Source organism: Pelecanus crispus, chromosome 9 (genome assembly GCF_030463565.1).
Source record: "Pelecanus crispus isolate bPelCri1 chromosome 9, bPelCri1.pri, whole genome shotgun sequence".
Taxonomy (NCBI): Eukaryota; Metazoa; Chordata; class Aves; order Pelecaniformes; family Pelecanidae; genus Pelecanus; species Pelecanus crispus.
The window spans coordinates 21,917,231-21,934,242 of record NC_134651.1 but is presented as its reverse complement, the minus strand read 5'-3'; the positions used below and the strand labels follow the sequence as shown (position 1 = coordinate 21,934,242).

At 42.9% G+C, this 17,012-nt stretch overlaps 1 protein-coding gene across 4 annotated transcripts in view; it reads right to left on the bottom strand.

Annotated features, from left to right (window-relative positions):
- EPHA4 (EPH receptor A4) overlaps positions 1-17,012 on the bottom strand; it is a 101,776-nt gene that overhangs the window by 49,249 nt on the left and 35,515 nt on the right. For all 4 annotated transcript variants that reach the window (XM_075716369.1, XM_075716370.1, XM_075716371.1 and 1 more), the window contains one exon: positions 9,378-9,533. In XM_075716369.1, coding sequence (XP_075572484.1) covers positions 9,378-9,533 — 156 coding nt within the window. The remainder of the gene's footprint in view (positions 1-9,377; positions 9,534-17,012) is intronic.

Genomic DNA, 17,012 nt, shown 5'->3' with positions numbered 1-17,012 from the left:
CTCTGGAAACTAACCCTGGGATCTGAGAGTAGAACTATAAGTGCACTGTGCTGGGGAACTGTATTTAAATGGTTATGACACAGGTTTTAATATCCCTGGTTTTACATCTTCCTTTTTTATTACTGATCTGCCCAGCAAGGTGCTTCTTAAAAGTCTCTGTGGGTGTATGCAGTAAATTCAATTACAGTTTTCTACAAGTGGACCAGACAGACTTGTTTGACATAAAGAATACTGTCTTCACTAAACCAGTTAATTTAGTTCAGCAACAGTGTATGGTTAGGAGGCGTGGACTGAAGGACAGTGAAAGGGGAAGAGAAAGAAATGATTCCCAGCAAAACAGCTGCAGAGTGACTTTGTTGTCCCATAAAATGACAAGAAATAAGGAGGACCTTGCAGTTTGGTCCTCTGCTGCCCCAGGTTGATAGGATTGCAGAATCCCACTTTTGGACAACCAGCAGCTCCAAATGTTGGGCAAACACCTTTTGTTCACCAACGCTATAGGCAAGTAAAAAAATTCTTTTTCCTTTTCTCAGCAGTCCCGTGGACAAAGTACTGAAGATAAAGTTCTGGGCTTCAGTTTGGCCAATTGTATCAGACCCGAGTAGCTATTATATACTATTTTCTTAGGTTGAAAAACAAGAACATCACAAAACAAACCAAAAAGCACCTCAGCACAGGGTTCTGACACTTAATGCCTTTAAAGTGAATTTAGCACTGATGAGAAACCCATTTTTGATGGCACCCAAAATAAAGCGCTCTCTAGCCACAAACAGCTGCCTGCCCACAATACTCTGTCTTAGCGTGTCCCCTGGCAGAGGGCTTCTTACCAGGAGCTCCTTTTTTTGTGCCAGCTTAGTCCTCAGCCATTAACAGAAGTAGTGGATTATTTGGGCAGGAACATTACCCATTAAGGACTGAACTGATATTATCAGTATTTGGACTGTAACCACATCTATTTACTACTAACCTATGGTATGGTTAATATTTATTACCTAGAAAGATCTGTCTGTGGGAGGAGATCTATTAAAAATGCAAGCTGAAACCCACACTCTCCATGGAAGTGCTAATGGAGGTATTTCAAATATACACCCTCAAGAAGGCAAGCCTTCGTTATGAGCATCCTGTCAGTCACCAGATCAGTGCATTTAAAATGTACACTCCTTTAAAAGAAAGGTTCTTTCAAAAGATATGTATGTAGCTAAGTAACAAGCAGGATGAGGCTTTTGAGCCCTGGAAGGAGAAAATGATTAAAAAAAAATTTACTCAGTCTGTGTGTGCACGTGTGTAAAAGCACATTTCTCTATCAGGTAACGGATGTCTCTGCAGCCAGGGCAATGGATAATTATTTTCAAGTGGGTTGTCACCCTGCATTCAGTCTGCATTCGCCTGACAGTGTGAAATCGGAAGGAAGCTTCATTGGCAATTCCCACCAGACATCAGAAAACCTCAAGCATGTAGAAAAGACTTTAATCTTCTTTAGCCATTCCCACACTCTCCTCGAAGAAAATATCACCTCTCTTTTTTGAGGCAGAAAAAGTAGACCTTAGCTTGATAAGGATTAAAAATTATTCTAGCAAACAGTAAAAATAATACAATAACCTGCTGCAATTTGAAGCTTTCCAACATCACCCTCAAACCGAGAAAACCCTATAAACATACTGTTAAATGCAGCAGAGTGCCAACTATGGGTGTTTGTTAATCAAAGTCAATCAGGCAGACCAGCAGGCTTCAATGGGCTTTGGACCAGGACTGACAAAAGGATCCTCTTTATGAGGCTGCTCCAGAGACACTGACCCTCTTCATCTCTGGTGATTTCAAAGGGACTCAGGGTATTCAGAAATCTTGAGCTAATTTGCTACATAATAAACAAGATTCATACAACAGGGAAGGTTGCTATGACTCACCGTCATTTAAAAGGAGCCTAGTATGAACTGGCCTGTTTTGAATCGGCAACTTGGCCTTGGCTGTACTACAGAGGAGCAGTTAAGTCTTTGATAAGTTACAGGAGCAGCAGGCACCTGGTAGTAAGCATCCAACTGTCTAATAGCAAGAAAACCTAGCTAGAAATGCACTATCAGAAGCAGTGAAAAGTTTAGCACATCTCCTGCTATACAGGACCTGAAAGCCAGCTTTTGTGTACAACACAGCAAGAATAAAGAGAACAAATAAAGAGGTGTAAAAAAGAAAAGATCCATACAATGAGCAACTCCAAAGATCTTTGGAGCATATCTGCAGAGAGCAATGAAATGTCACTGGAATTACATCAAGTACCTTTGAAGGGGCTAGCTCAAGCACTAAGAGGCAGCAGGACTGTGCTAAGGCTTTTAGTCGTGTTGCCAGTCTTGCCAATGTGACCATACTGCTGCTCTCTCAACAAGGCTTCACGATGCCGTTATTGTACGGATAGCCTTTAACAATTCTAATCAATACTCTTTAACTTGATCATGAGCCTAAAATTCATCTCCCTGGAGGCAGGGCTGAGTGTGAAATAGAGAGTTTACTATTTTCAGAGTGGATGCAAAGAAAGTAATTATTAAATAATCAATGTCTTTAAACTCTTTAAGTTCCCTCACTAAAACGTCTGGCAAAGTGGTGCCAGGCACGGCCATCAAGAAAAAGCACGTTGGCCTCCTCTTTCCATCTCATAAAGCTTCATTAAACATGTACAACTGTGGAGCTGTCAATAATGTTTCAGCATGTGAGCTGTGAAGCCCTCCAGATAAGCCTTTGTTGTTGATCTTTAACCATCTGAAAGACAAGTTATAACGCAGAGTAAACACCTGGGCTGTGTAAGTTTAAGCTCAGAAATAAAGCCCACACTTTCCTGTGACAGTTGTATATGTTGCTGCCACTAATTGCTTCTTTCAGCAGTTGTGGACAGGTCTCCTCTTGCTGTGGGCTAATTTACACAAGCACTGACAGTTCGGACAACCCTCGCTTCTTGTCTGCCTGGCTATTACTGACCATTTATCATTATAGATTATGTGTTTTTACAACTGGTGAGACCAAAGTCTACAGTCCACAAGATGCAGCAGCCACTTGAAATATCAGTCATCTGCTCTATTTCCACCCCTCTTCTCCTTTCTGTGCACGGTTAGCATTACAACTGGGTTTTAATAAGGCAACTGATTTGGTAAACAATTCCTAATTTATTTACTTGGGCAAGATTCCTTTGACTTCAGTGGGAGTTCTGCCAAGCTAGGGGTCTTGGACCAGCACCAATGATAAAATGCCCATTTTACTGGCATGTACGATTTCCTATTGACTTGCCAAAAGAACCCTGGTTACCATCTTCACAACAGGCTTGTTCCTTTCACCTGGAGAACAATCCAACTGATATTTCCTCTTCTCTCCAGGCTAAGGGATTTAAGCAAAGAGATCCAGTTACCACTGGCAGAGGTGTGGGAAAACTGATGCTTGCAGGTGCCACCCCTGTGGGCTCTGGGTTTCTCTTCCCAAAACTGCCATATAAGAACATTTTGCATTGCCACGTATGCTAAGACACGTTATCGCATCTGCTCTACTACGCTGTGCTGCAGACAATGCCACCTGTGTTCACTCAGTCTTTCGAGATAAAAAAAAAGAATTCCACTGCAGATACCAGAAAGTTATCTGACAGTCTGACAGGAAAGAAATCCAACCAGAAAAATAAGTTGTTCCGTCATTGGCCCAACAGCTGAATTTCTTATTCTGTTAGCCCTCTAATTTACTTCGACGACTCTACAGAACTGGGTCCTGACTAACCAAATCAAAGCCCCCAGTTAATTGAGTAAATGTCTCTGTTAATTTAAGGCTCTGGCCAGAAAATCAGAAGACAGCTAATAAACAGTTGCTGTATTTAAAGGAGTGATGATTTTAAGTCTAAACACACATTGCCAAATTACTCCCGTCTCTTCTGTTCAGCCATAACCACTCCCCTTATTCAACGTTTTCTCAATTCCTTCAGCCTGTCACCACAGACGAGGGGACACACAGCCTTCTCCTTTGAGATTCCCATCACTCACAAACCCCTTCTCTCAGTCTGGCAGCGACTGATGGTCTACTTTCCCAGCCTATGTGGAGAAGAAAAATCATTCTCTCCATACTGCCTACCCACTGTTCCCTCTACTCTTGCAACTGCCATACTGCACCTTAAAAGGCATTTTGACGTATTTTGGCGTTTACATAATGAACAACCTTATATGATGTTTTAAGAACAAAATAATTTACTTAAGGTGCGGACATATATAAAGACGTGGAAGAATTATTATGTCATAAATTTAACTTCTGAAGATCAGAGGCTGTATTGGCATATACTTCATATTATAGAGAACAGGCTCCAACAGCAGAGGTTAGACTGAAGCAGTGCCAGAACAAGTATGCAAACCCTGGGAAGGAAGCACGGCAAAGCCAATGCAAAGCTACCTACAACACACTAGCCAGCGTGACCGCGCATTGCACCCTACTTTCTTATTCTTCTAAAAGCTAGAACAGTGATAATCGGCGTCTGTCTGGAAATTTAGAAGAGGCACAAGTTAAGTTGAAGGAAAAAGAGCACATTTGTTTATTTAGAAGTCTAAGCAATCATAATAAACACATCCTCAAATAATCAGCTCCTGTGTAATTACTCATTTGCAAGCACAGTTATTAGGTAGGTAAATTCACTCTTTTTTGAAAATGCAGGTCAAATATTTATCTCTGAGATATATTAAATGCAACACAAGATTGTGATATGGGCGTATATTAGACTGTAACATTTACAACATTTACAAAATTGAAGTGTTCAGACCTTTCAGACCTTTTTTAAAGCCTTGACCTTGGAAACAAAATAAGGACTGTTATTTTAATGTGCATTCAAATTTTAACAACACAGTCACACAGCTCTAGTGGAATCCACATTGAGTTTCCACTGTAGATTGCTCATCATTTCATTATGGTTCATTATGCTGATAACTGTCAGAAAGCATTAGAAGCAGGAGCCTTGAGTAATAGCACTGAAATGGTAATTTAAAAACAATATACTTTCTGGAGGAAATACAGCAGTGCACTAAATTCAATTAGAAGAGGCGAATGTAAAGACAAGTAAGTGACGCTTGCTGTTTGAAGTCAGGCTCTTTGATTTCTTGATAACCTAAACTGGAGAAAGCCCTTTTAAAGCAGGCACTTTTCTCTCGCATCTCACTAAATTTGCTCTCATTATCTCTAAGCTTCTCCGGTATAAACTGTCTTAAATGCAACCATTTTAGAAATATTTCAGGCCACGCCAAAATATCAATCAATCAGTCACTGTTTGGGTGGCACAACGGACTAAATTATTCAGGGTCATTTACTGAGACAGATTTCAAGCTGGACAGTCTATGCTGGTAACCTCTCTTTTGTAAAGGGCTCCCAATTAAAAATCATTAATAATCCGAATCGAACAGACACTATAAACAATACAAAACCATTCCATACTCACTCATAATGTGAGCATTGTTTGTTAAGAAACAGTTAGAGAGCCCGACTCATTAATGATGGGGACGCAGGACCAATGCCCATTAACTTGGGTGGGAACTGCACCTGCCTGCGCCAGGCTGCAGTTCACAGAGTTACCTCCTTACAGAGAAGGAAATTCAGGGGTGAGGACCATGATTGAGACTGACTGTTTTCCAGCCTCGTGTATTTGTGTGTTGGTAAGGCAATTTATTCTCCATTAGATTGCTAACCTTATGAAAGACCCACCCTCTAAGCAAGTACTGAAATATAATCACGATCTGAATAGTTGCCTTAACATTATTTTTGTGATGCTTCCAAAAGGGAAAGGCATCCGTTTTTTCCCTAGTTAGTGCTCAAGTCTATTACAGGTCAAGCATACCATCTCCATGCCCAAGCACACAGCTGACAAGCCCACAGTGCTTCAGAGTTGAAAGTCTAAGTTCCTGAGTTAGGTCAAAGCAGAAGATGCAGGGCGGCTCTGCTCCTCAGTGGTGACAGATACGTTGATGATTATCCCCATGAGGCAAGCTTGAGGGAGAAGACGCATCAGTAAACACATGTATGTCAGGGTGTCTACGCCTGGCCTTCTGACACAGCCCACTCCGCCGTCTCCTATGCTCACATCCCTCCACATTCTGCTCTTACTTGTAAAAGGTTTAAGCCAGACATAACTACTCACTCTAGCAAAGCCAAAATAGAGCAGAATACTAAAACTAGAGTTTGAGTTATCTGTTTAAATTGGATACCCGGTGTACTTGAAAGTTAGGCACAGTTTTTACAACTCAACAACAGATGGAGATGTCAGAGGGTGGCATTACGGAATGCGAAGACTCTGGAGCACCTCTGCTGACCAGTGCATCAGGAAGTAGGTGTTGCTTTTATTACTTACCATGGGAATTGTGAGAAAGGAAAAGGAAGGGGAATTCTCCAATTCCCTTTCATCCACTAGCACAATCAGGCTAACAGAAAGTCAGAACAGTCTTCCTCCCCCAACCTAGAAGGCAAGATAAGTGATGAGGCCAGCCAGTTTATTACTAAAGGAAATCAATAGCCAAGGGTCAAAGCTTTACAAAAACACATCCTAAGAAGGCTGAAGTTCTTCATCTGAAAAAGTGTTTAGAAATAATAAAGAAAGGATCAATCCACAGTCCATTCCAGGTGTTCTCTCCAAATTACCCAATGTTACTTTTATTCACCTGGTCTAATAGCTCTCCAAGTGAACAGAAACCTGATTTTACAAGCCAGTGGAGCAGGTCTATCTTTTTGCTAGAAGAATGGGTCTCAGATACTGTGTTTTATTTCTTCATTAGTGCACCGTCACACTGAGCGATTACTAAATGCAGGGCTGAATGAGAATACCAGGGTTAAAGAGAGCATAATGAACAAAGAAGGTGCCTGATTATTATGGCTGTCAGCACAAGGGAATTGGGTTTGTCACCTGGTTTAACCAACTGGTAAGAACTGATTAGAGTCTGAATCCATGAATCCATCTGAAAGAACCTTTGATGTTTACACTCCCTTCTGTCTCCACATCTTGTCAGGAAAGGCAGACAAACGGAGAGCTTCTTCCGGAGGGGCTTCCTTCAGCAGAGGCCCTTGAAATGCTTTCTGTCACTTGCCTCCAGTGCATGGGCAGAAGGCTACCTGGTGTGGGGAGCATGGCGAACAAATGGCCCCCCAGGAGCCCCTGGCACCCCACTCCTTCCTCAGTGCAGAGGTGCACCACACGCGCAGGGCTGCATTTTGCACCTGTGCAGGTACCACCATCATAGCAATGTTAAAACACTGCTAAGGCAGACCTCAAAGAGGGGATATTAGCGAGCACAGCAGCGCGTGGGGGAGCGGAGCTGCCCCACAAGCCAACTCAGAAACAACCTCTGTGTCTTCCTTCACCTTGAATCACAGAAAAAGAAGCCCTTAACCTACAGGAAAATGCAAAGCTATGAAATGGGACCTCCAGAGGCAGGCCTGTTTTCCAAGACCAGGTGTCCACAGGATTGCAGTGTTGGCTTGCTTCTGCATGCTGACTCTTCTCAGACTGCTGCAGAGACCGAGGCCAGCACCATGGCCCCTGCCTGCTCTTCTTCCCTCTTCGTATTTTCAGGGTAAAAGACCAAGATCAGGGACTTCAACTCTGACTGACCTCCGAAGACAGGAATGGGGAAGGGTGCCAGAAGTAGGCCCAAGACTTGACAAAAAAGGGCTAAGCTTGCAGGGGTACATTTTGCAATACAAGCAAACATACATATCATTTGCTCACAATTCCCCCATCTGGAAGTGTTTTGCTCTCTCCTCATACTTCACTCACTGCACATGCCTATTTAAATTCAACCAGTTGATTACTAATTTCATTTCAAGTTGGTCAGGATATCACTCACTAGGACCAGGGCTTTATGGGAAACTTTTGCTGGTATAATGTTATTTAGGGTGTACCTTCTGAACAATAGTTTTATTGTTGCAAAAAGACATTTTTCCTATCAAAATGGTCAAGCTTTATATCTCCTAGTGTAAATTATATTATAAAAAGCATGTTCCTACCCACTGCAGCAAGGTTTCACAATACAGTTAGACTCCATCCCCAGTCAACATTTGGCAAGGGATATACAGACCTCTCTGCTTTCCTACTAAGCAAAAGCAGCTGCTCCTGGCTATGCCCAGACCTGCTTAACCACCACCCACCAAAACTCACAGCTGAAAAGGAGGAGATCACTGAAGGAGAGCTGGAATCAAGGGGGTGTGGGGAAGGGATAAGCGCTGGCTTAGTTATGGACATACTTTGTTTCTGCCTTGTAAGGGAGAAATTGAGATTTAAATAAACGTGAGTCATCTCTCCAAAATGAATTTGGACTATATTAAAATGTTACAAAAGAAATATCTCGGCCTTCCCTCACTCACAGACACACACACTCTCTACATAAATATACAGCTGAACTCCTAAAATCTGGAAGCATTTCCAATAGCTTTCAGGGAAAGCCACACATGGATATCCCCTGCTAAAATGCAGTCCTTTCACTCACTGTTTCATAGAATCGTTTACATTGGAAAAGACCTTTAGATCATCTAGTCCAACCATTAACCAATTTCAAACTGCTCTGCTCCTATAGAAGTGAAAACTGAAGAACTAGATGATCACGATTTAACACCAGGGCATGCCTGGAATCCCAGGTCTTCGGCTCTGTGAGCCATTAACCAACATACAGGACAAGGAGTTGTTCCAGCAACCCCACGGGTGTGCTCAGTGCACTATGCCTCTTGCTCTCCCCGCTGAAGGCATTTTGGTGGAACTAAAGCAAATTTGATTTAGATGCATTTATCTACAAAGGATAAAATAAACCATACTTTGGGTGTTTGTTTCATTAAGGTTTAAGATTTATTATTACCACCCCTTTCCGCGGAATGCTTTTATGTTCCTAAGGGTCACCAGCTATATTTTGAGCAAATCAGATATATAATGAGATTATTAAATATTACGTATTTACCCTAGCCCATACAATTATGAGAAAAGCCTTCACAATTTCTACAAATATCAGTATTTAAATAGATGAAGAGTCATGCGATCTACTAGAGACAGGTCCTCAGACTGGAACTTAGACCTGTATTTTATTTCAGCTCTGTTACTGAGGTGTGCAAGTCACTCCTCTTTTGTGGCTTTGTCTCCTCCCCAGTCTCCTGATTTATTTAGACTGTGAGCTCCCAAGGGTCAGTGCAACCATGTCACTGTTAGGAATTCAGGGCTGAGAGCTAACGCTTTCTCTCCCAGAAGTGTGATCCAACAAGCAAACTGCATCTGCAAAGGGCTGTAAGAGCTACTGAATGCTGCTCTCAGAAGCAGGACACTTCTTAAGAGACACAGATCTCCAGGCAACGATTGAAAGAAAGACAGGAGAAGAAACGGGGGAGAGACTGTTGAAGGACCAACTTACGAGTGCAGGGCATGGAGGCAGCATCATTTTCAGCTCGGAAAAAGCCCCGATCGCAGGTGCAGGAGGTAGAGCCTTCCCAGATGGAGTAGCTGTGAGGCGGGCATTTGGCACAAGCAACATCTGTCGAGAGCGCCTTGTAGTATCCGATTTTGCAAGCTAGATGGAGGAAAAGGAAGGGAGAGTGTTAGTTGCCCAGGCTGTGATCATAAATTGCTGGCTTACTTATTCAAAATCAAAGCAGGAGACATTTCAAAGAGATCTAATGACGTCCTCTTAGCCCCAGGTGAAGAATTAACAATTGTCACACTCTTAATGAGTAATCCTATGTCAGGGGATACTGATTTCTAATTCCAACAAGAGCCACTTTAAAAGCTGGCTTGGAGATGGTAAAAAAAAAAAAAAAAAAAAATTATACTGTTCTATTGACACTGCCAGAAAATCAGCTGCCTCTTTGTGCTTACTGTGAAGTTGCATGTTGCTTAACCCATGTCCACCTGCATTCACACACACACACGCAGAGCACAACAAAAGGGGTGCATTTGGTTTATTCTATGACCACTTAAGGAATGGCAGCTGACAGTCAAACGCTGCCAATTTTTAAGAGGGAGTGGGACAGGAACCCACTGGGATTGGCAGCGAGGTCCTCAGCCTAACATGCCCGGAAATGGCATGTCTCCCTCCTGGCAAGGCAGAATTCATTTGGCTCTTTCTCCCCAAGGGAGGAAATCAGCAATGCTTCTCGAAGCCAGGGTATAGCTGTAACTGCACCGCTGCCACCAGGTCCCACATGCAGTTGGCAAGCTTTCAGTGACATCATCTTCATAAATGCAATGCTTACACGGATGGCTACTTTTACATCACTTGGAAAAAACTCATTAGCATCATTAATAACACATTTTAATAGTGGCTAACAAGTATGTCATCCTAGAAATTTCTCCCTTGGCTAGAGATAAAAGCCCACCATCACCACTAGCTTTCAGCGCTACAGAGAACAGAGAAAATACCCAGGCACGCAAATGTGTAAAAAGGAAAGGTTGTTCCCAGTATTTACCGCGTGACTCACTCTCCCATCTCATCATCTATCACCTACGCTAGCTTTAGGGTTCCCCTGCTATGCACAGGCTCCGGAACACGGGGCCGCAGCCCCCCGCACAGCCGGGGCTCACTCCTTGTTTTGCCCTTCCCTTAGTGCCTCTCGTTCTTTTTCTCTCACAAAGCCTTCCAATGCGAAATGGAGAGGGATTTTAGTAACACATTGATAAAACAGCAAGTTACTTCATTCTTAGTATCCAAAGCCATTTATGGAATTTCCTTAATGAGTCCTAACTTTAGAACGTGCCGTGCACCATCTGTAGGAGCGCTGGGAGATCGGTCTGCTTTTGCTTGCTGCGGCTGTCACTGGACCAGAGGATCTTATAAGAACACATCGCTCAAGTGACTAAGATTTATGCTTCCAGAGTTACATGCATCACGTTATTAGATAAGGTTCAACTTGCAAGGTGCTTTTTGGCCATGCTTCAAACGGCCTTGGGGTTTCGATTAAAATCAGAAACCACGGCTTTGGCAGGAAGAATCACGGGGGTCAAACCCAGCCTCCCCACATCAGAGACAATTAGTCCCCGAGCACAAATACAAACCCACTGCGCACAGCCCATCAGCTAGGCAGCCTGAGTACACAAAGGCAACTCGTGTAAAATACCTTATTCTGCTTGTGATGTGAATTGCCCAGGAAAAAAAAAAAAAAAAAAACCAAACCACCATGGAAAATTACCTTTCATTTTTTGATGTGATTTGCAATATCTGGCGAGTGAGTTGTACTATCGCTACATGTCCTCTCGTGCCTGGTTTAACAACAGCAGCAGTCAAGTGGCAGATTCTGATCTGAGATACCGTTCCCGGTTTTCCCTGCCACAGCTCAGATCAGAAATACACCTAAGCCTGTACATGACCAGGACAGACGCTGACAGAAGGAATCCTGCTGCCATGTATAAAGATAAGGCATGGAAAAACGGAATACAAGAGGAGACCAGGCTGACTGCTCTTATCCACAGAATTCTGTTATTCAAGGTTATTAAAATAGAACACGTAAACTCTAACATTGCTGTTAATATGAACATCACAGTTCACAGAAATTATTAAATGAAGAGCTGTCTTTTGCATCTTCCTAGTATTAAAATACTTAGAGAATAAAAAAATCTAAGTACAAGGCTGAAGATCCTGCCTGGGCTATAACATGCTGTTGGAAAGGTAGTAAAATAAGTAAAGATTTTTGCGACCATTCCTCCTCCTCGCTGTCTTTTCAGACTCAATGGTTTAAAAGCGAATAGATGGATACAGTGGGTACTGCAAGGTCAACAGTCTGTAATTCAAGGATTCCCCACCCCCCCCATTTCATGCACTGTATTTTGTTTTCTACTATATTAATCCAAGATCATTAATATTTCAAGACCTGAAGAAAGCTCTCCAAATGCAGTGGCTGCTCCTAAAGCACACACAGCCATTTTGCTTCAAAAATCACCTACTCCTCAACAGTTACATTTTCTTCAGTTTAGCATGCTCAGAGATTCACCACATTTCAGCATGTGGCATAAAACGACATTAGAGAATGTGTTGCATTAAACCAGTAGTTCTTTGCCCCTAAGAGCTCCATGGTACCATCACTTAAAAACTCAAATCTAATCCTCTAAAAGCTGTTCTTAGCATAAAGTACTGCTGACACACCTATTACAACCAGTGCCTGTTAAGGCTATGGATGGGCTTTTTTTGAAGGTTAATGATTTAGTAGGCAAACAAGAAGCCTGGACAGAACCTGTTCCCTGAAAGTCTTTATTGCTTGCTCATGACAAATCTTCATGCGGCTGCTTTTCCAGGAAGGATTTGCTGGGTGAGACCCGGCATGAATGGCGTTCTGACACAGCTTTCGAAAGATACCATTGTAAAAAGATTAGTTCACATGTGCAATGCAAACTTTGAATTCAATTCCTTAGCTTTGACTTAATTAGTTCTTTGTTAGTTTTGGGTTTGTTTTTTTTTAAAAAAAAAAAAAAAAAAAAAGAAAAACCTGGTCTCGCATTCAGATCACCCACAAACACAAGGTTACAATCATCTGCGCTAAATCCAAGAACGATTCTCCAACAAAAATATTTTCAGTATGAAAAAGCTCACAGTTTTTTCTCAGAACAAATCACATCAATTTTAAATGGACATCAGCTTGAAATAATTATGTTGCTATCTTTGTTAAATATTAAATGTTAAAATCTTTTAAATTTATGTTATTTCTCTTAAAGTGAGACAGGATTTGTCAAACATTGCTGGTTGTCACTATATGCCTTTTTTTTTTTTTTAAGTTTACCAGAGTGATACATGTTAAAACTGCAAAAACTGCTCTGAAGAATTGTGGAACTTCAGTCAAGTCTGGATGTAAATTTTCTCAAGCTGTTTTTTAAACTCCATTTTCTCATTAAAACCTGATTGTCAGACTCTTATGGCTTTCTCAAAAAAAAAAAACCCAAAACCAAAACAAAACAAAAACACCAAAAAAAAATGAATGCATGTGTGGGCTGGAAAATCTGCTTGCTTCGTCTCTCCAAATGCTGAATTTTCTATCAGAAAATTTCAGCCAGCAATTTCAGAATTTAAAAACTCAACTTACAGGGGATGGGGTTCTAGTCACCTTCTTTTTAGTCACAGCTACAACAAAATATACATATTAAGTAATTTTTAACTATTTTTAAATAAGCTATGTTTTTTTTCTGATGAGGGGGAATCTTTAAAAAAATTACTTTTTCAAACTTAAAATTGTTAAAAAAAATCCCCAGTGCTTGCTCTTAAATTGTTGCTTTGTCCTTGTTGAAACCGCAATGAATCTTTCCATCATAGTTTGGAAAGGCTTGATGCTTAATAGTTCTTTAAAAAGAAGAGGCATAATGTCTTGCAAAGGCTTGGATAAAGAAACTATCCCAATCTCTTTGTTGACAAGTTCCTAAATCATTAAAAATGCGGTGCATCTCTTATAAAAAAAAAAAAAGTCTCAGCGAGCTCCAGTTCGAGGCTTTGGTAGTGCCATGGAGGCAGCGCTCTGCTCTTCACCCACAAGAAGGCTGAGTGGGACTGAACCGGGGAGGGAAGAGGCCCCGGGATCAGGCGGAGCTGGCTGAGCTCTGAGCAGAAGCTCCTGCAGCAACCACGGACCAACGCCAGAAGAAAGAGTTTCTACCTGCTGCCAAGGCCTCCGCTGAAGAGGCACAGGAACGCCGGACTGCAGAGCCGTCACCCTATAGATGACTATGCTAAGGGCTCCAATCTCCAAATGGGTTCTGCAAGGAAAGGGCCCTCAACCAGGAGAGGCTCAGCAGCCGAACTCAAACCACGCTCCCACTGGACACCCCTCCTTCTCAAAAGGCACCAGCGCACCGCTAAGAACATTTACTATTAGCACAGGCGAGTGAATAATATAGCTAAAAACCTGTGGGTTAGCCGAAATTTCAAAAACGATGCATTTAATACTTTCCATTTTTTGAAGCAGAAAAATATATCAGCTACATAGTCATGAAAATTTCAAAATTCCTTGAGATGCAATTTTGAATCAAATCTCCCTCCACACACGACAGAAGAGGAGAGACTTTTTTTAAGTCAATGATTGTAGCCAACATCAATGAAAAACCCTAAAATAATATTCTTGGTGAAATAAAGGACAAAGCAAATAATTTAAGAAAAAATATTTCAGTGTCAGGCTTATAAATTTCAGTGAGAAAAGAAATTTGTGTTTAAAGACTTGAAAAAATACTTTGATAGTGTATTTCATGTCTTTCATCACTGGTTACTTTTTCTACAGCTCTTCCCTGTCTAGAAATATTTTTAGCTCATATTTTAACCGCACCCTTAGGAACAAAAAGTTACTTTTATTTTTCCCCTCTAATGTTGTTCTTATTCTTTAAGAGGATGGAATTTCTCTCTCAGATTGTAACAAAACCACATCTGCCACATAAGTAGGCAGCATCTTCTCAGCTCTCTTTTACTGTTATTACCATTTCTGAACAGATTTTTGTGTGTTAATTATAGAACTCAATTGTTTGGATAGTCTCTTTTGATGAGCTTTCTGCCCTGCACCACGAACCCCTCTGTTACTGTACAGCTGTTTCACTCCCAAATGCTCATCAGGGTTTTCTAATTGTCAAGCTGTCCCAGCGACTAGTTCTTTTGACCTAAAAGTCAAAGAAAGGGAGTCACCCTTGTCTCCCCGACATGAATACCGCAGGAGTCCCAGTGGCCCCCCTAATACCTACGAGACAATGCCTTTCCAGATCATTGCCACTACAAGCATAATTGGGTTTGGGGTGAAATGAGAAGATTTTAAATAGGATGAATTAATGAGTTTCTTGTAAAATTAAGTCGTTCTCCTGGTCCAATCTAATTACTCACTGTAATGCCCCTGAGGGTGATAAATAAAGATCCTTAGAAGCTGGGGGGGTGGGGGGGAGCAAAAGCTTTCTCTTGAGCCTTTCCTTAAAAGTCAAGTTGTAGAATTTGATTCAATGTACCAAATGCTGTTTCCAAGTAACGTCAGATTCCTTTGATGTTCACATTGCAAGATCTTTCCCTTCTGTTGATAATGACTGTACAATTGCTACAAATTAAAACGAGTTCCCCATCTTTAACTCGTATCTCTGATGAGAAAACCAGTATTCCTACACACTAAGCACATACTTCTGTTGCATGAATGACACAAGGAAACACAAACACAGTCCCACTAGAGAAAGAGCCTAGATTGACTGACTTCAGAGCACTTTTACTCCATGATTGTGTACAAACCTGGGAAGTTCAAAACAGAAGGGGACCTTGGAGCTCAAATGTACTATGATGCAAAATCCAAACTCTGTTTAAGCCAAAGCCGCAGCATAAACTGAGTGGAGGAGCTTTTCACACAGCCAATCTGAACAACCTTAAAAAACCCCACATCTTTGGTTATTTTTTTCCCCAGTGTAGCAACCTTGGCTACAAGTCTGCAGCTTGTGCTGTGGTTTGTTTGGTTTTTTTTTCAAATGCCGAGGACTGACCCCGCGATGACAGGAGAGCTGCAGCCCTGGCAGGAGTGGAGGAAAGCACAGCCACCCCAGACAGCCCAAGGCGCGCTCCTCTGCCGGGCTGCACCGGGCTGCCTCCGACACTTCCTACAGTGGGAACCAGAGGTCTGGCAGCCAGTCGCTGTGGGTGATGCGACTCTGCCGCCGCTGCTCACCTCACACCCACGTCCCTCCTGGAGCCGGCTGCGAGCCCTCTCCCCCACTGCCCTGGACAAGCCCTGCGCACCAGGCGCTTCCACTCCGCTGCCAAGAGGCTCACCTTCATCATCCCCCAGGCACCCAAGGTGGTGAGAGGAGAGGGGTGGCAGGCACCCAGCCCCAGGAGAGCACAGGATCCCCCAGGGGCTGCCCGGAGATGAGGCCACCCCAGGCTGGGCTAGCACTGCCGGAGGTGGCAGCCGCGCAGGCACATACGGGGCTGTTCCCTTCCAACCCACGCTGAGCGCGACCCTTGCAAGGCCAAAGTCCACATCCTCCAAGGAAGACGTTATCTGGCTGGATTTTTCCCAATGCAATAATTCTAAATGTTACAAGACAGACACCGGGCACGTGGTCTCCAGCTGCACAGCACTGCAGAGGCGAGTCTCCATCAGCCACCTGCACCCACCCAAGCACCTACAGCAGCCACTGCAGGAGGACTCTGCCATGCCGGACCAAACGATGGTGGCTCTTCTGCGGGTGACTGTTGCAGCCCTTTTGGCCATCAGGAAAGGCTCAGCTGCAGAGAGCAGGACAAGGAAGAGGAGGGCAGCATCCCAAGGCAGTGGCTGTATGTAGTCACAGCAGTACTCAGAAGCCTTTGGCAATCCATCAGTGTGTTGCCTGGTGTGCATCCATGGTGAGGTGATGATCATCTCATTGATAGGTGGCTTTTTTTTTTTTTTTTGGTTCCTAGGATACAAGAAATTCAGCTGTCTACTTCAGTTTCAGAAGTTAGTGAGGAGAAGGAGCTAGAGATATCTTTGGTGTGGAAATAAATCACAATCACCATCCCAGGTCTCTTCTTGAATCCTCATGAGGGAAAGAGATGAGGCGCTCACTGCTAACTGCAAGGCACCGATTGCCACGGCTTGTCAAACAGCAGGGACTGGCTGTACACGGACATCAGCCAAATCCCTCTGCGCCCTCGGATGCATCCCATCAGGTCCCATGGACTCATATATGTCCACTTCACTTAAGTGCCCCTTAACTCGGTCCTCTCCTGTAACACTTCACTTCCACGGACTCTGCTGGACCCGGAAGGCCAGGTGGCCAACCTTAACAGTGAAAACCAAGACAAAAAAGCATTCAGTACCTCAGCCTTTTCCATGTCCTTGGTCACTAGGTCTCCTGCCCCACTGAGCGGTGGGACTATATAGTGTTCAAAAAACAGGTAGATGTGGCACTTCGGGACATGGTTTAGTCTAGTCTACCCTTGATTGGCTTAGAGTAGACTTGGTAGAGTAGGTTAATGGTTGGACTGGATGATCTTAAAGGTCTTTTCCAACCTGAACGCTTCTATGATTCTATATTTTCCTCAGCCTTCCTTTTGGTGCCTGCAGAAGCAGGAGTC